The 20,000-nt window shown below is 39.8% G+C and overlaps 1 protein-coding gene across 11 annotated transcripts in view; it reads right to left on the bottom strand.

Annotated features, from left to right (window-relative positions):
• The window catches only part of LOC138038908 (uncharacterized), a 44,684-nt gene that overhangs the window by 1,899 nt on the left and 22,785 nt on the right, over positions 1–20,000 (bottom strand). For 9 of the 11 annotated variants that reach the window (XM_068884989.1, XM_068884993.1, XM_068884994.1 and 6 more), the window contains 11 exons: positions 19,487–20,000; positions 18,217–18,371; positions 13,852–14,612; positions 5,883–6,087; positions 5,211–5,348; positions 4,867–4,929; positions 3,911–4,222; positions 2,340–2,687; positions 1,699–1,859; positions 1,207–1,297; positions 1–1,071 (listed from right to left, as the gene is read on the bottom strand). The exon at positions 1–1,071 is cut by the window's left edge and continues 1,899 nt beyond it; the exon at positions 19,487–20,000 is cut by the window's right edge. In XM_068884989.1, coding sequence (XP_068741090.1) covers positions 863–1,071; positions 1,207–1,297; positions 1,699–1,859; positions 2,340–2,687; positions 3,911–4,222; positions 4,867–4,929; positions 5,211–5,348; positions 5,883–6,087; positions 13,852–14,612; positions 18,217–18,271 — 2,343 coding nt within the window. In that variant the 5' untranslated portion in view covers positions 18,272–18,371; positions 19,487–20,000 and the 3' untranslated portion in view covers positions 1–862. The remainder of the gene's footprint in view (positions 1,072–1,206; positions 1,298–1,698; positions 1,860–2,339; positions 2,688–3,910; positions 4,223–4,866; positions 4,930–5,210; positions 5,349–5,882; positions 6,088–13,851; positions 14,613–18,216; positions 18,372–19,486) is intronic. The other 2 variants (XM_068884997.1, XM_068884999.1) reach the window with 2 other exon arrangements.

The following is a 20,000-nucleotide window of genomic DNA, read 5'->3' as shown; positions in this document are numbered from 1 at the left end:
AAAAAACGTAGTTTAATCTGGAAGAAGATCCTCTTGTAACTTCGCTTGCTCTGGACAAGCAACTGTAAACCAATTAGGATCAAGTAATCATGCCCTCTTGATTACCAAAAGTGCCCTCGTGATTAAGGAAAAATGCCCTCCCTGTCAGCCAATCAGCATTCAGTAATTTTGCCCTGTATGTGATAAACAGGGTAAAAACAAGACGAAAAAACATGGTTCAGTTGAAAATGCAGAATATGTCCTACCACGGACGCGATTGTGCATAGAATGGGCAAAAGAATTCCGAGAATGGTCCTCTGTTAAATGATGTGAACATAAACGGATCAGGTAGAAGAATGCCAAGACGCAAATTCTCTCTGGAAGGTCGGCCATTGTACAAAGAAGAAGGAAAAGGGAACAAATTGCTTTGACGAATAACGCTCGAAAAGTCTGATTTACAATCTCCCTTGACTCTCATCAAGTCACCTAGTACCAAATTTTCGATTGACGTGAAATACCTCCCTCCGACCCCTATATATGCTCCCGCGTAAACTTGCGTTTGAAAATAAGGCGTTGTTTGTTTGTTGAGGGCGTCATGGAAATTGGCAAAAGTGCACGAAGAGCAATGTTTTTATCACTTATTTCTCGTACTCTGCGCAGCCAGAACTCAAGACCTCTATGGCAGAATATATATATATTTTTTGCGGTTTTTCTCCTTAACTGATCTGTGGTCGTAGTAGACGGTTATTAAACTTAGGTTTGACCATGCAGTATTATGTTATCGTACACAAAGTCTCTTCTATAGCTATAGTTCTCGTCATTTCAAAGCAAAAAGGTAAGAAGCAAGGTCTGAGAAGAACATTATCCTTTGATAGATGAGGTCTCATGCTCTACTGCATTTGCAATTCACGGTCTCGCCTTGATGCCCCTCCGTCGCCGCCCAATTTTTCCAAGAACTGTTCACGTAAGCAAACAAATCTGAACAGTTTTCCTTTGATGCCAGATACATGGGACCGTTGACAAACCTCGCCGTTTCCAGACTGTTCTTGGCATACGCACAGCGGTCGTGGTTCAGAAAATAGATTGCTGAACCTATAAAAACAAGCAAATATCCTCTTAATAATTTTACTCGCTCACGATTCCTTCAGTCGTTAAATATATTTTTTTCAAATCACATCCTTTGTTATTTCCAACACGATAGCTTTTTCCTTTTATATCTAAACTTACTTGAATTCATTTTTTCGGGTTCTATTATTCCTTGTGGTATCTTTTCTTTGAGATCGTTGAAGTCAAACTGAATAAAATGGACTTCTGATTCCTTAAACGCATAAAAATTGCTGTTAGTGCGCAATTAGATAGGTACTTTAACTTGAACGGTTCTGCTATTGTAAGAGGGAAGGCAGGCGAAGGATGTAGCCGCTGGCTAATACTGTGCCTGACTTCTTACTGTGTCGCGTTTTGTGGTTTTGCGATCCGTTCAGAACCCCTTCAAGATAATCCAACCGAGTCAATCACATGCTGGCAGAGATAAACTTCAATGCCAGGAACTACCCTACCCTTCACGAACAGTGTGTAGCCCGAGATTTTTTGAAATCCTACAGTGTACAATGGAGTAATGCACCAAATTTGTCCATATCTCCTGCCACCATGAGTATTTTGGATTTCTGAGATTAGCAAATCATTAATGTCAGCAAAAAAAAACTGGTAGTGTTCGTTTACCTCCTCACAGGATTTAAAATGACAGCTGAGGTGGTGCCCAGGACAGGATCCAGTTCGACACAGAAAATATCGAAAGAGCGATCCTGGGGTGAGAAGCTCATACATGAAGAAACCCAAAAGTCCCAGGAAAACAATGAGCCCAACAATGAAAAAAAACATTCCTGCAAAGATATAAAAGTATTTTATTGAATGTGATCATCATCATATCTTTCTTTACCCTCGGAGGCTAGAGTAGCTTAGCGCTTGGTGTTGCTAATCTAGAGTGTGTGGATTTGTCGTGGTTTAATTTGATTTTTGGTTTAAATTTTCTCAAAACCAGTTTTATTTCTTTAAAACCAGTTTGTTTGTTTTTTCTCAAACGAGTTCAATTATTGAACTGGGGTGCAGTGATGGTGCCGTGGTGATGAGAGCTCTCACCACTGTGCCGTTCCTCCTTCATTCAAAACAAAACCAAAAAAGAAAAAAAAAAAAGAAGACACGTTGGACTAGATGGAGAAAAATCCGAAGAACAACACGCAGGGAGTGAAAATTCCTTAAGCAGTTAACAAAACGTATGAAATGTTGCTTAGAGCGATTCTTACTCATGGCCAAAATTGTACTCCTACTGGATAGTAATACATCGTATTGAAGAAATGACTTACGTCGACAGTTTGTCTCGTTAGATTTTCCAATTGCGACCTTGATATCCGCGTCAATACTCTCCATTATGTTCTCCACTTCACTTGCCAGCTGAAAGCTATTAATGCCAAGCACAATACACACGAAACACTTCACCGAGTTAACCTCACCATAGCGGCGAAGCTTACATCCTTCCATGGCCATGCCAAGCAAAGTATGGTTCCTGATAACAAATGCACCTAAGGGGAGATGGGACTCAGGAATGGCCTTGCCTGGATCATCTGTGGAGGCGTAAATACGCTCACCTGTGCGAACTGAGCCCATGACCTGTACTTTAACCATTCCAATGACACAAACAATGTCTGTCTGCCCTATTAATTAAAATACTTCCATTAGCTAAAAAAAAAATTAAACAGAGTTGATCTTGGTGTGACAGCAGTTTGAAACGTACGTATTAGCCTACGTAACAGCCGTTTCCTTCCCTTTTCCAAACGGAGATCGAACAAGCGAGCGATAAGGCGGGCGAGCGCCTGGGGTGTGCAAAAAATTAGGAAGAAGTGGGGACGGGGTGAGTGAGAAGGGGGAGGGGGTGGGGAGGAAAGGAATCCTTCCGTCGCCTCACCCCCTCCCCCTACTCCTGGAAACGGCTGCTACGTAGGCTACGTACGTATTAGTGAACAGTTATTCCATTCGAGCTTGTTGGATATGAGATGTGGCTATAACCAGTTTCATATCCTAAAAGCTCGAAAAAGAATAATTGTTTTTATTAAATTTTGACTAAATTCTGAACGCTTGGACACTTGGAAACTAAAGCCACTTGAAGCAATCAGTTTCCATATCAGTGCGAACCAATCAGAAAGCTAGAAACGCAATATCCGAGGTCGAGAAAATAATAATAATAATAATAATAATAATAATAGTAATAATAATAATAATAATAATAATAATAATAATAATAATAATAATAATAATAATAATAATAATAAATGTTCCTAGTTCAAGTCCAAGAGGATACTGTCAAACAGTAAGATCATAGAGTGCTCTTCTACTCACGACAAAACCAACTACATGTGATTGGCTTTGTAAGTATGAAATGAAATGACGATTTTGAAGTTACGTGCTCTTAAAATTCCCAGTTACTTCTTGTCTTCCTTCATATATAAAAGGGTATCGTTGTATCATTAAATTGATGAAGAGAATCGGGTGAGGTCAAAAGATGGTATCAGTGTGTGGGCTTTTATTTGAAGCCACTCAAGCGTTTTACCTTTAAAGTATTTAAACACGGCTTGTTCTGCTTGCACTTGCAACTATCATGTTTTAATGATGAAATGGTATATGAAATGAATCATATATGAACTGTGGATATGAATCAAGTGACGCTATGATCTTCGCAGTTATGAGCGCAATTTTTGCAATTGCGTACAGAAGCCTGAAAAATGAAATGAATCATATATGAACTGCGGATAATCACTTGATTTCATATCTTATTAACGATTTGATGTAAGACATATTTTACGCTTCACGCATAATAAAAAATGGTTGTTTGTTGTCTATCCGCCATTTTTCTTTAAAAAAAAATCGCGGTTCTACTAACCTGTAGTATCATTTTCTAATGGCGCGTGCGCCTCTAAGTACGCTGATCTGCTTATCACCCCAGCCATGACGGCCTGTGGTGCATTTTCACTGGTCAGAGGATGAATCGTAGCTTCTCCTTCTTCGTCGGGGAAAAAGCCCACCACAAGACCCTCCTCGTGTTTATGATAAGTGTCTGGGTTGGTGAGCTTCAAGTGATAAGCTATATCTCCCTTTGAGGTCTGCATCATGCATCCGAAACTCAGGTGACCAATGTTTGCTTGTTGCGCTTCCAGGTGCTTGACAACTAGCTGGTCCAGTTGACTTTCGTTACCTGATTAAACAGCCAGAAAAACCAAAGAAAATATTTGTCTGAAAATGAAATGATCAACCAGAATTGCCAAAACAACTCACACCGTGAATTGAAAGTAAACTTGCTTTCTTCCTTTCCTTGCTTTTGTCGATGTTTGTTGAAAAGAAGATTTATGGCGGAGGCATAAAGATCCTTGCAATAAAAGGGTGATGGTAAAATGCCAAACATTTTTGGAATGGTTTACATAACTTTATCGCAAATATAATTAAGAGATGCAGAATCTATCGAATAAAGAATCAATGTGAATTAAATTTATTAGCACACTAAAAACTCTGCTTGAGTAAGCCCTCCCCAGATTTTCCCTAAGTTTAATGTTAAAAGTGCAGTGTTCACTAATAAGAAAAGTTGTTGAAAAACAAAAGAAAATGCGTGAATCCTGAAAATAATAGATTATAATATTATCGTATTTCTTATCGTTTTAAAGGCTCCCGTTGGATCCTTATTTTTCGGATTCCACCTAAATTCACGACTTTTCATACCATATCTAATTCTCGCACTGATCTATGAAAATTATTGAAACTTTGTACAGAATCAGACTAATGTGCATGCAATCCTGGAAATATTAAAGTTTAAGACATTGTGCCTCACTGTTATGAATACTTTACCTTCCAATATGCTGGAGGAGTTTCTGGATCTCTGAGAACTTGGTGAAAGCGAGGACATCAAATCTGCATGTGCAGGAATAATAAAGAAACTCGAAGCCTTCATGGTAAATACCCTTTAGCTCTACAAGGTTATATTTAAGACTTTAAGCCTGTGGGGCCATAAAGAAAACGATTCGAATAAAGATATTAGCGTCAAGAAAGCAAACTAGAGGGAAAGCGGCCATTGGGATATTTCAAAAGCGTGGCGGAGAGGAACTCGGTCAGAATATCCAATCTCCTTGCAACTGGGCCTCGACAACACATCATTAATTTGCAATAAGTAAACGTAGGCTACTTATGATGACCTGTTGAGTCGGGGCCGAAGTGAGAGGCATGCTGATCAAGTCGTATGGTTTGATGCTTTCCCACTGGTGACCATCTTGACGAGCGGCCAGGACACGTGTGAGGTCTCTTCCGTTTTCCCTTATGACAAACGAGATTTTCTGATGAAAAAATAAAAATAAAATAATGCATTTAATTTTCATTTAGTCCGCAAAAAATAAAATTATTGGGGAAAATAATAGTCATCCTTTGTTGCATTATCTATTCCAGACGGTTAATATGATCTATAGCTTCTTTTGTTATCAGAGCAAGTGCATTGTTTCTGTACAGTTGTATCATCTATTCTTTAGTTCTCCAATCACAGACCGCGTCTGGAAATCTACAGGGTCTCTCTTTGTTAAGAAAGATAGATTTCGTGTGGGCGATGTTCATGATTTTCTTTGTTGAGGTCGTTACCATTTACCACCGGCCGTTCATCAAGTGTCTTCTAAAAAGAATTTATGTTGGAGATTTGGGAAAATTTAGACAACAATTTCCGTCACTGTTCAATGTTCGTTCTCTTTACATCATCATCATCATAATCGTCAATACAATTGTAAGGATGATCAACAGAAAGATTAAGCAGCTCGTTTACGGCAAAAAAACACTTGTTTGATCAAACAAATGAGAGCTAAAAGCACAATATTGAATTATACCTGCTAGTTCGTCATTGTTACTCTTCGTCTTGATCATGAATGGCTTGGATTTTACGTGATCACTGACTTCATCATCAGAGAACTCGACCTGAACCAGAAGCTCAAATTGATTCCTGACCTGCATTTGATACTTCGCCAACTTGTACACTGGTCTGTTGGATTCAGGAATTTCATAAACAGAGTCTAGATCAACTTGATACACAAGCTAAAGAAATTCAAAAGAAGGCAGCCATTTCAGACCCAACATCATTGATAGAACTTCTTCCGTTCATCATTATACAAAATTTAATTAACTAAAAGAAAATAAAGATGTTTTCAAAGCTGAAAGTGAAAATATTATTTAGGGGGTGGCAAAAATTATACTGTTACTAAATTTGTATCGCTGTGTTACGAAGATGGAATGCCTGCCCACAACAAAATACGAAGTAATACGCAGGTGTAAGGCACACGTTTCAACGACTTACAAATGATACAAATTAGTTAGTCTGAGTTTAAATTTATATAAAGCTGAACTTTCTTCAGGGGTTTGGTCAATGAGTATTTACATTAATTGAATATACATGGGATGGTGAAACTTTAAAGAAAACAACTACAATTCAAAGAATGTTAACGGAAATGTATATAACATAAGATATAACTTGAAGAAATAAAAATGTTTTATTTCTTCTAGTTATTTCTCATCTGCTGTTCTCAAGAACATAAGATATAAAAAAATATATATCATGAGGAATAAGGACATTTATCTTTTATTATTATGTAGATACTGATGAAATACCAGGATTTCTCCTTTTTCTAAAAAATCATATCTTCACCAAGCGCAGTGAACATATCATTTTTATCTTTCACATGTGAAAATATAGGTGTCGTCATGGTAAACAGGATTAGCCAATAGAACGCGAGCTTCCTCTTCATTGTAAGATACTTTTGTGCTTTAATATAATTCTTCTCTACTACATTAACATTTTTATTGCAAATTTTACATGATCATGATTTTTTTTTCATAACTTTCATATCTTGTTTCATGTTACACAACGTGCGTGTGTTAGCAGTTAGCTGGTGACCACTTTTTCATCATTTCGAAAATGAGTAAAACAAGTTTTTAAATCTAGACATTTGATACTTTCAGCACTGGAAGATAAAATTCGTATCCCTGCGTGGACATGTAATATCCTCTCTTTTATTTATTATTATTATTATTATTATTATTATTATTATTATGGATTCATCACCGGCTTTTTCAAAAGTTGGATACGGGTTATCTTCTTGGGGGCCAGGCAACAATAGGTTGTTTTTTCATGGCTTTCATCGCTCCAGAACCTTTCTCAGAATTCTTGCTGTGCCAAGGAGAGCGGATGTTTGAATTAGTTCTATAGAATTGTTGGTGTCAATGCGCTTTAAGTTGCTTTCAAGCCTTTCTGGAACTGTTCCCAGTGCCCCCAATTACTACTGGGAGCACCTGGGTTCGGACACTCCACATTTTCTGAATCTCTCTTGCTAGGTCCTGGTATTTCTCTAGCATTTCCTCTTCCTTGGCCTTTACAGCTGTGTCTTTTGGGACTGGTATGTCTATTACTTGGCATGTCTGTTCTTGCTTGTTAATAACGACCAAGTCGGGTCTCCTTGCACTAATTTGGTGGTCAGTCTGGATGCTATAATCCCATAGCAGGTTGTTCTCAAGGACAGTTTCTGGTTGATGTTCATACCATTTGTCTACTCGACTAAAGCCGCACTTCCCCAGCAAGTCCCAGTGTACCACCCTTGCCTCCTTTTATACTCTTGCTGTGCCAGTTTGGAGCACCCACTCACTATATGGCTCATTGTCTCCTTTGCCTGGCGACTCATTCTGCACAGGTCACTCTCTTGAGTCTTGTCGATGTTGGCTTTGATGTAGTTTGTTCTTATTGTCTGGTCTTGCGCAGCAGTGATTAAGGCTTCTGTTTCTCGTTTAAGGTCCCCTCTTTGCAACCATGCCCAGGTCTTCTCATTTCGTTCACTATCTGTTTTTCTGAGGAACTGACCATATCTGTCTTTCTCTCAGCTTTCCTTCGTTGTTTGAAGTCCTTTGGGGTTTCTAAGTCGTGGGTTACCAGTTCCCCTTTCCTAGCTGCTTGAATCAGTTTCTCGTCACTGTGCAGGATGTAATTTCTCAGTGAGTTCTTGGCCTGTCCAATGCATTCTTCCACTGATATTAGGCCTCTCCCTCCTCCTGCAGTTTGGTACATAAAGCCTGGATACGCAATCCCTTGGGTTAAGTGCTCTGTTCATTGTTAGGGTCTTCCTTGTTCTTGTGCCTAAATCTCTTAATTCCTTTTTGGTCCAGTTAATTATACCACCAGCATACGTATAGCGCCAATTTAAGGGTCCTTGAAAGAGGGTCTAACAGTAAAAGATTTTTGCTGTTTCACAGTTAACAGTAAAATCTTTCACAGCTAACAGTTAAATTTTCTCTGAAAGATTACAGTAAATATTTTAAACCTTGATACGTTGTACTGCGCTCCTTATCGTTAAAACTCCTACGGCTTTACTGGTACTGCACACCTACTTTGACCTACCTTTACCGGTACCTGTCAAAGACGCAGGCTAACCGATGCCCTTAATGTTCTCCCAGATCTCAACACTGTTGTTTCAAGGAGTCTCGGAATAGCCAATTCATCTTTACTTAGAAGGAAATCATCATTCGAATCATCCCAAGACTCACAATCACTGCCGTCACTGCCGGTCTCATACTCATCTACTTGTTCCCATTCGGAAGGAGTCGTAGACATATCTGAAGTTGATGAGGTTTGTGCGTCAGCCCTTTGCGCCTGATACAGACAATATGCAGAGGATTCTCGCATATAAACACTAGGGGGCAGAACGCTGGTTTTGTCCTTAGTGGTTTCACTCCGAGTAGTTCGCTAGCGAATTGGTCGGAATGGTTCCACCTATTCTCGCATAAGAGCATGCTTGCCTTTCGGCATATCAACCGATCGTAGGGGTGTCATGAATGCAACATCGCCAAAACGCATGTTACACTCTGGTAGAGGATAATATGATGACGGATGAGTGTAATACTTAGCAGACCTTTAAGTGGACACTTAAAGCAGACCTTTAAGTGTCTATGTCATTTGGTGTTAGTCAAACACGTGTACACACGCTTGGTTTTTGCTTGATGGAATAACCTGACGCTTTCGTTCGACCAGCCCAACGTTTACAATAACGACCTATTTTAACCTAGTTTCCCTGTTGTTTTAAGATTGGAACTGCAAACTCTAGCAACTGAGTTTTCATCGACCGTCTGCAGCGATTTTATTGTCGTAACATCGCAACTGGTCATTTCGCCATCTTGAAACACAATGACCAAATCCAGTAGCGCGGAACTTGTTCAAAATGCGGGAAAGGACCTAGGAAACTCATAGACGGACTTTGCCAACATGAATGTTTAGATAAATCAAGTATTCTTGAATAGTGGCGATGTAAACATTGTTTGTCTCTATCGGTCACCATCATCCACTGAAGAACACGATATAGCCGTGAGGTCTGAACTACACAAGCTACCTATGAGCGACATTGATCAAGTAATTTTGGTGGGTGATTTCAATCTCCCGGATGTTTGTTGGTCTAACGAAACAGTGCGTGGACCCATACTTCTGATAGGAGATTGTTAAATCAAAAGAAGTACATTGACTGTTTTGTTTCTTGTGGTCTCACATGGCATATCATTGACGACATCACAAGAAGGCGGATAGTTGATAACAAAATGCAGGAATCTACGCTAGATCAAATATTAACCTCTGCCTCTGACATTATCAAACAGTTTACTTTAGGTCCCCCACTGCGTGGAAGTGATCATCTAACAGCAATACTGGAAGTGAAATTGTATGATAATGTGGAATATCTGGCTTCTAAGAAATTTAACTGGGCTAAATGTGACGTTCCTAGGTTAATTAGTACTGGTCCGCAGATAAATTGTTTCTACTCTGAAGAGGCACTCCACTGTGTTGACATCATGTGCGGCGAACTCGAAAGTAAAACACTACATGCAATTCATCATAGTGTCCCAATTTTAGTACAAAAAACTACAAAAGAACGAATACCAATACGCAAAGTCACATGGGAGGGTTCGAAACTCCGTCGTGCACGAAAGGAAAAGAACAATGCGTGGCAAACTTTCAACATTTCTCCGTCTCATTTCAATCTCACTTCTGCCCTTGAATTTGAAAAAAAATATAATTCTGTAGAACAGAAACTTAAAGAAGATTATGAAAAAAAACTCTCTAAAAATGTGAAACAAAATCCAAGCAATTTTTTTGCGTATCTAAGGAACAAAAAGAAGTCGAATATAACAGTATCTTGCTTGCGAAAAGCTAATGGACAAACTACTACTTGCCCTAAGGAGACTGCTGATTTACTAGTGGAGTCATTTGCTTCCGTTTTTACCAGAGAGGAAGCTCTAAATGAAAATTGTGTTCTCAAGAATATGGCGGAACAAATAAATGAATTCACTGTAGGAAAGGAGGAAGTCGTACAACAGCTGAACTCGTTGAAGATTCATAAAGCGGCTGGACCGGATAGTCTACATCCTGTGATCATAAAAACTCTAGCTGAAAATGAAAACTTTGTCAACGCCGTTACAGTTCTCTTTCAAGCTGTTGCAAGGACTTGCTGCATCCCCAACCCATGGAAGCGCGCAATAGTTACTGTCTTACATAAGAAAGGTTCACTCAATGATGCATGCAATATAGACCTATTTCTCTTACTTGCATTTTATGTAAAGTATTCGAGAAATTACTTTATAGACATCTCTACACCCACGTGCGTGACAACCTCAGCCCATACCAACACGGCTTTGTTCACGGCAAGTCGTGTCTCTCTAATCTTTTGGAAACAGTGCATGAGATCAATACTATTTTAGAGGATGGGGATGTAGTAGACCTAGTCTACTTGGGCTTTCAGAAAGCGTTCGATAAAGTTTCACACGAGCGACTCCTGTTGAAGTTAAAAGCATATGGGATAAACGGCCAATGTAACAACATTATTCGTAATTTCATTACTGGTAGAACAAGGGCAGTCCGTGTAGGCGACGAATTATCCACATGGGAATCCGTATTATCTGGAGTGCCTCAAGGTTCCGTTTTGGGGCCCTTGTTGTTTCTTTTGTTTATTAATGACATGCCTGCTATCACAACAAATACAACCACGTTATTTGCTGACGACTCAAAGTTAACGCACGATCACCTGCAACCATTCAGTCGGACTTACACTGCTTATCCCATTGGGCTGACGTGTGGCAAATGAAATTTAATGAATCAAAGTGTAGCGTTTTGCATATTGGTAAAGACAACCCTAAAAATAACTACATGATTGGCCATACACGCTTGCAAGTGCTTGAAAAGGAAAGAGATCTAGGAGTGGTTGTTTCAGCTCGTGATACCATTTGTTGGCAGGTACAATTACGAAGAATGATCGGAAAAGCAAAACAAATGACGTCATGGATCATTAGGAATGTTGTATCTAGGAAACCAGAAGTGCTGATACCATTTTACAAAGCTTTTGTCAGACCCCATTTGGAATACGCAGTGCAGCTGTGGGCCCCAACTGCAAGACACGGAAACTGTGGCATTACAATGGAAATTGAGGACTGCCGAAGACAGTTTACGAGGATAGTTGAGGGCATGGGTCTACTCCCTTATCGTCAAAGGTTACAGCGTCTTAGATTAACGACTTTACTGGAACGTCGAATGCGTGGTGACTTGATCGAGACTTTCAAAATAATCAACGGTTTTGTGGACTATGGTCACAATATGTTTGGGACAAATACAGCTTATCGAACTCGTAATCTTAATGTCACTTCTCATCATCCATTAAGATCAGCGCATGACTTCCTCAGCAATAGAGTTATTAAATATTGGAACCAGTTGCCACTACGCGTGCGAAATTCAACAAGTATTAATGCCTTTAAGGCTGGTCTTGACCTCTTTAAGTCATCCAAACCTGATTCGCCTAATGGATTCTGGAAATTGTCGGAAGAAATCTTTAATAGAATAACCGATAAAAGTGAACATGTCAATTATTTGCTAGCCAATCGCGATGTTGCCATGCGGCAAAATATCTTGTTTTAATAATTGTTTTTGTTGTTTTCAGTTTTTTCCTTCGATTCTAGCATTTTTAATAATACATTTTTGATTTTCATTACGTGTTAGTAATAATTTTGTAAAAAGATTTTGTAAATAGAGATATCCTGAAGTGATATAATAAAGTTATCTTATCTTATCTATCTTATCTGTCTCACTTAAGAGACTCTTTAACAATAGTCCCAAAGGCAACTGCATACCGCAAGAAACTAAATGTCTCACTCTTGAAGTGGGAAACGGCTTGAAAGTTAGCAATGTCGAGAGGTCGAGATCGGACAGATCGCATGCAGAGTAATTCATTAGTGTTTCTTCCAGTGTATTAATGCCGTCGTGTAAGATGTGAAGGGACTCTTGCGTTAGACTTGAAACGGTTCCTTCGGGGCCATTGGTGGATTTGTCTTCAATACCAAATCAAGAGCACCCAACGAGCAAATTAAGCCAAAAGCCTTTTAGAGACATTTATAGGCTCCTTGTAATGCATAAAAAACTGTCTAAAGAGATGTCCTTATCACCCAGAAGAATTTGATCTGTTCGGATATCTTAGCTGAAAATTGAAGTGTCCGAGAATTTTAGGGAACGACATCTTCATTTCAGAAATTGCTAGCTGAACGTGCCTTTAAGAACTTCCCAGCGAACCATTTGCTCATCCGAAACTGCTAGGTGACCTTTTTGAGTGCCGAAAATTGCAAAAATATCCCTTCCGAAAACGTAAGGGACTACTTTTCCCTGGTTGCGAATTTTTTAGGTGATGTTGAAGTAAAGAAATCTATACCTGTCTGGCAACGTAGAACCGAAATTCTTAGAACATTTTAACTCTCTCGAACACGCGTTTCACCGAAGATTATCGTTGGGTGCCCGTGACCAAATGTGGCTTTTACACTCTCGGAGTCCACTGTGCTCTGCATATACCTGTCAACTCTACCAACGCTGGACCTCGCTGCGGGGATAGTGATGCTGTCAGGGGCGGGATCCTTCGAATGAATACCAAATTAGTCGTACAAGCTTCCACGATGCTGAAGAAACTCGGCTGTTCCCGAAATTCCAGTTATTAACTTTAAAGATCCCGTTGCCACATCAGTAACGCAAACATTATTTCCTTCACCACAGACACCTTGTAATTGTGTAAAAGGTTCACAATTAGCATGCATCTGTGCCCATTCAGATTATTCATCCGAGAAAAGCATCGGGGCTTCCACCAACCACAGATGATTGGTGGCGATGTGGTCGTTTTCTGCTTTGCAGTTCTACCCCGAAACAATCTGAGGAGCTTCAGATCGAAGCAAGCCATTGCGTTTGTATTAGAAAGTTCATTGATACCAGTCAACGTAACTAAGTGTTTTTTTTAATGGGCTAAGGTCTCTTTGCTTTTCCAGGTCGATGGGCAATCGACTTCGGTGTCTTTCCAAAGCATCAGTCTCTCCGTTTCGGAAGAAACTTGCCAAAACTCGGTACAAGACGAAGTCATGGCTCCGCAATCGTTCGACGCGCGCTTCGCAGCGGCATTTACCCATTTGTCCCCTTCTCACTCACACCACTCGGCATCATTGAGCCTTCGAGCGGGAAAATAAGCAGCGGGGCCTTCTAGACAAGGGAGAGACAAGCGCTTTCGGATTTGAATATTGCATTTGGTCGTGTTTGTTGTACATCCATGACTCTCATGGTGGGAAATTAAATGCAATGGAAATTTTTTAAACTGTTAATTGTACAATTTTACATAACACTTAACATTAAATTTTCAGACTTTGTCGCATTTAACATTGGAAAATTCCCGCTTTTAACACTCAACTCTAGACCCCATCTAGACCCTCGTGAGAGGTTTTCTTTTCTCAAATAGCGCAATCAATCTTTGTACTCACATAACTGTCCTCCTTTCTTATGAATACAGCCTCAATTGACACCATACCATTGGCATCCTTTTCCAGTTCTGCAGCCTCGATTTCTCTTCTCACCCACGCACGAACATTCTTCACGGCGTATTCAGAGCGAACCAGGAACTCGACCTTGCCATTGATAATCCGCTGTCTCGCCTGCTTATCCTTTCGGCTCTGCTGCTTCTCAAAGACACGATTTTCCAGGTCGCAGAAAATCACTTCCAGTTCATGACCCGCCAAGTACTGCTGGATATTGATTTCTGTTCCTGTGTCAAATGGGTTTATCCCAGCTAAATCGTCGCATTCGGAGATGCTATTAGCCATCACATTTGATGCATCTCGGTAGCTGGTCAATGTGGTGACTCCACTGTTTGTGGTGATGTCAGTTCCCATTTCTGTAGGTACGGAATTATCCCCAAGGGACGAGCCTGAACTGCTGCCGAAGAAGCCGGATGACGATCGAAGGCTGGTGGAGATGGAATGTCCTGGGAACTCCGATGACAAGGATGCCGCTAAAGTGGGGGGCAGTTTCGATTTTGTTGTTGGTCCAAGGTCCCCTTGTAAATAATCATCCCTTGTCATGCTTTCTGTCCCGCTTTCGGTAGTGCTTCTCAGATATTCTGCTTGCTTTTCGACACTTATGGACTCATGGAACTGCGCCGAAGGCGAAAAACACGTATAGCTTGGGAGAGATCCCGAAGATGCCAAACTCTTTCTGACTGACCCATCGTCTGCTCCCCATAATTCTGAAAAGTAGAAAACGGTGTAAATGCGATTTTGTCGTCAGCCTTGAAAAACCACAGGGATCCAACGTAATGTGTGTGTGTAACTAATTGTTATTATTTTATAGTAAATATACTGGATTTACCGCTTGCTTCACCTATAAAGATATATCGTTGAATTACCTTACCTGTGGTATGTCGTCGTCCGTTTGCCTCAAAAGCGGTTTTTTGAGCGATTTTGAAGGATTTTGAGGTCTCCGTCTACTGTTCCTATTAATAGAAGGACAAGGAAGGAATCCTTGTTTTGAAAGGGCTCCAGCGCCGGAGCGGTTTTCGCCCAGAAAATCGCATCGCTCCGCTTTCAAACTTCGCAGCATTAAGGTCGAAAGATTCGTACCTTCCGATCGAGAATCCATCTAAACGGCCTGGAGCTAGCCCGCGAAGAAAATTTAAATCCCACAATATTCGAGCGGTAGGAATCCGTAGCAAGATTATCATGTGCCAGCCACAAATCGTCCTGCTGATTGCACCTTTCTGATTGGACGATGACCTGTTCATTGACAAGGAGCTTATTTAACATTGATTGATATACATACTTAGCAATATATATTTATAGGTGAAGCAAACGGTAAATCCAGTACATTTACTGTAAACAATCGGTTACACCCACACACATTGTGTGGGCCCCCTGTTGGAAACTATCTTGTAATTGACAAGTAGAGACATGCAAGCATTTTGATTTCCAGTTCTGAACTGCTTCTGACCACAAACCCCATTGCTTCTGAGCTTTCACACCGGAAATCGCCGGCCCAACTAAGGGGAGGGGGATATTAAAGTTTCGATTTGATCGACGCCTTATCCTCGAGTGCGAGTGAGCGCAGCGAACGAGTGAGAGGTACTATCAGGGCGAGAAGATAAAATTTGTATCCCCAAGAGGCCGTGTAATGTTCTGTTTATTATACAGATATTGAATTAATTTCCAGATTTAAAAAAAAATTATTTCATTCAGTTTCGCTAAAACACACATGTTGTGTAACACGAAACAAGATATGAAAGTTCTGAAAAACAAATCATGATAATGTCAAATTGTGCAATCAAAATGCTCATGTACTACAGCACAAAAGTATCTTACAATGAAGAGGAAGCTCGCGTTTTATGAGCTAATTGTGTTAGTTACCATGACGACACCAATATCCTTACACGTGAAGATAAAAATAATATGCTCACTGCGCGAGGTGAAAATATGAGTTTTTCGTGAGAAGGTCATCAGTATCTATAGAATAATTTTTTTTAAAATACGCCTTGAACATAGATATACTTCGAGACTGTACATTCACCGTGAAGTGGGCTGAAATTGCCGGATGGTGGCTTATCCACAAGATGAAGTTAACATACCTTTGAACATGAGGCCAGAAGTACAATAAAGGACACTGGCGGATGAAACGCCAAAACAGAGAGTAAAATTTGTATACAGTCTTTTTTTTTATGAGACAGTTTAATTTTGACGCTGAGGCTGAAACTGATTTCTTTTTATTTTCGCGATTTGAGCCTGAAAACGTTCTTAACATAAGTGTTGTGTGGTATGCTAAGTTCTAAAAAGAATAAGACTAAAGACTATCATGCAATAAGAAAACCACATTGATAATGATTAAAAAAACCTCCCTAAGTATTTGAGTTAAATGTCCTGTTGCACTGCAGCTTTACATTCAGTTTCTTTACATTAATTATTCATTACTCACAAAAACAAAGAGCGAAAAAAAAGGCCAGAAAAAGAAAGACGTTCCTAACTGACTCTCAGCCTGCGTATGTTCGTAGTATATTCTTAAAACAGGGGCCGCGGAAAACATGTTAAAGTGTGAGGAGATGAGGAGAGGTTTAGGAGAAAACAACACCGTAGAGAAAAAAAGTGGGGGGAGGGGGGGGGGGGCAAAGCTAGGTAGCCAGGTAGCCCCCCGCCCCTCCCTTTCTGCGGCCCCTGTTCCCCAGTTAAATCCTGGTTAATCTCATTCTGAACGTTCTCATAAAAAGGTTCTCGTAACAAAAAAAAAAAGAAGATTATTCTGCCTTCTTAAAGGACACGAGAAATCTATCCTTCGCATTACGGAACTCATAAACGAGGATATAATGGCCATTTCCTCAGACAAGAAATTGCACGTAACGTCACTCAAAACGAAGCCCTTTAACCGAAAGACACCTCCACTACCGCAATGGACAACACTGCACGTGTTCCCCCTTTGTTATTACCTTAAACCCATCTTTACACTCCATTTCATCCATCATTCGCAAACACTTCCACATTTTAACCTCTTCTCATCCTTGCCAAAATATCTTCGAATCCGTACCACAATCTAAGCAATTTTATCGCACGTGCTAAACTACGCAACAACCTGTCACAATACAACCAACTACCCCCGGGCTCATATCATTGTGGCAAGAACTGTTCTTAATGCACCTACCTATCTAATGGCCAGACCACTTACCGTCATTCCACTCTGCAGGTGAAACCAGGGCTATAATTCAGCAAATCGACTGCAACTCTAAAAACGTAGTTTACATGATCCAGCGTATCAGAGTGTTTACTGGCTGAAAATTGTGTCAGGAGTATAATTCAATCCAGTGTGAAGAATGGCGCTAAAGTCGATTATTTCAATTCAGGTAATAAGTGACTGTCATACCACTCGTTAAACGTCTGAGCCTCGGAGTTGCTATTTTGTAATGCAATGTATGTTGCAATCGAACATTTTGAAAAGAGACAAGAAATATACAACCCGGCCCTAAATTTACAACAGTATTGCGTATGATTACATTATTAAAACAAAGGTACCCACTTCTCAAATGAAAACATACAGTGATAGACACTTGAACTAAGCAAGATAAAAAAAAAAGAAACAGTTTTCGCTGTCATTCCACAATGTGCCTTTCGAAAGGCAAAAGGTTGCATTCAGATTTTTTAAAATTATATTTGTTGATTGTGTGCAAATAGCACAAAACGTCATTGGTTCGATAGCTGTTAGGACCAAACGGCATTTTCCCTCCCCGGACTGTATCCCTGAGTCAACCGCCAAAAGCTAGAGCTCCTCAATCTACCGGAATTAGCATACACTACTTGCGAGGAAGAATTAGCCTTCTGAGAAGGTTTAAGTTCGGTTTCTATCATGAAATAAAAGAAAAAAATCGAAGAACTTGTTACTTAACTCTTTCAGTTTTGAAACTGCGCCCTTAGTACTGAAGCGCCCACTTTAAATTTGTCATTTGCGCCATTATTTTGTCTCGTGTGGCCTGTTTAGATCCAAAGCATTGACAAGCTCACGATCAGTTGGCTTTTTACTTTCTCGCTCACTTGAAATTTTAAACGGCGCCATTTCAGATTGTTAATTTCATTGGACCCACCCGGAAATGTTTCACGTTGTTTCACAAGTTGCAATATTGCAAGGAAGTTGGTGTGTTCCTGACGCTCTACTGAGTACAGTGACCGACGTGAATCTATTAAGCTCATTCCTAGCTGTTCATTCCTGACGGATAAAATAACTTGACATATTTTGGTGCTATTTTGAAGCATAAAACCCTACATACAATGAAGAGAATTAGGAAAAAGATTGTACGATCCTGTCTCTTGTTTCATTCTTACCACTGCTATGATGGAGTAGATGTTCTTCCAGCTCATTAAGCCTGTGCGAAAACATTATTCATCAAAAGGACCAAACTAGGGATTCCCTTGAACTTTTGAATCTTCTCTATGTGACGTTCAGCTTGTCGTCAGTTTGTCTTTGAGACGAAAGCAACCTAAAAATAAAACGTATTAAATTTCACTGCAAGCCGAACAACATTGAGAAATCGTGTAAGAAATGAGTATGAAGCGGAAATGGAAAAAACAAGTGAGGTCATTTGCTGGAGCCTGAAATACAGCGTTCAGCTGAAAAGAGTTAATTTCATTTTGGTTTATCATTTAAATCGCATTTTTGTCCTCCAATAAAAGACTTCAAGTGATCAATAAACCAAGGAATTCTAGTTCATGATTAGCGAGACCGTGTTTAAAGGTTAGAAGTTGTAAATAGGTTTTTGAAGTAGTTTTGTAAATAAACTTATTGTCTTTCAGTTTTTTTATCATATTATTATTATTATTATTACTAGTTTATCTAAATGGTAAAAATGCTGGCGAGGGGAAGGGAAATGTTCAATTCTGCTTCGCGGTTATTTTCACGACGGTTCGCGCGTGGAAATTGAAGGGATGTTTCAATAGGTCTTACAAAACGTGGATCCCCAAACTAGACCCCCAAGTGAGACCCCCTTCTGGACTCCACCCGAGGAAAGAAAGAAAACATAGAATGGTGGTCAATATAGCCTCTTGATTCACTGCTCGTCCTTTTTTGATTCTTTAAAGACAAAATTTCACAAAAGTTAAGCCCTGTCGGGCAGGGTTTTCGGTCCAGGATGGGAGACCATGGAGATTACGACATGGGAGTTCCTTTCGTAGACACCACATGCCTTTTTTTCCAGTCGGAATACTCGGCTCATATTTAACGGAATCTGGACCTTTCATCACTTTAGTTCAACCAAACAGCTTTTCCTATTCATGTGCACGAAGCTGTGATCATGATTATTTAAACGGATCAAGAAAGCATCAAAGAAGCGGAAATGAACCAGAAGACTGAAAAAGAAAGAAGGCTGCAAGCTCGGCTAGCAGAGGTCTCTTTTCTTTTTGCGTTGCGTCAGCCCAGCGAACGCAAGAGACCGCGCATCTTAATTTCTCTATTTGCGCATAAGTACAATTCCTTACGTTTCGAGGAAAATTGTGTTTTTCTCTCGATTAGCGAGCTGCCTTGCTCGCTCGCTTAAGGCTCACTCACTGCGGCAGCAATTATTATTATTATTATCATTATTGTTATTATGAAGCCTACCCTTCTTTGAATATGTTTCCAGTCCTTGCGGGATCTCGTCAAGGCAACGTCGTTTCCACTCTTCCCTCATTGGACTGGCGTTAAATTCAAACTGATTACATATTAATTATTAAAATTAAAATTATTAATTATAATTATAATTAGAATTATTTGACAATAAAAATCTGCGATAAAATATTATAAAACAACATGGCACGACGTTTCGACGTTTCCAGAACGTCATTATCAAGTAAAAATGAAGTAATGAAATAGAGTATATATATATATATATAGAAGATATGAATAAATTAAAAGGCATTAAAAGTTAAACAAAGAGTTTGGCCCTGATGGAGTCGCTCTGGGTATTTAACTCCCTCTTAGACATTACTGGGAAACTCATAGCTGTCTGAGACATGGTTGCAATCAATAAAGACTTGTCGATTGGCATTGCCTTATCTAACCTGGCCTCTTGATTTCCTTGCTCCATCCGCTTCAGAAGGAAAGGTTGTTCTTCCTCGGTCTTCACAATCATCAG

This window comes from Montipora capricornis, chromosome 2, assembly GCF_036669925.1.
Source record: "Montipora capricornis isolate CH-2021 chromosome 2, ASM3666992v2, whole genome shotgun sequence".
NCBI lineage: Eukaryota > Metazoa > Cnidaria > Anthozoa > Scleractinia > Acroporidae > Montipora > Montipora capricornis.
Note: the sequence above shows the minus strand (reverse complement) of the source record. Positions and strands in the feature narration are given on the sequence as shown.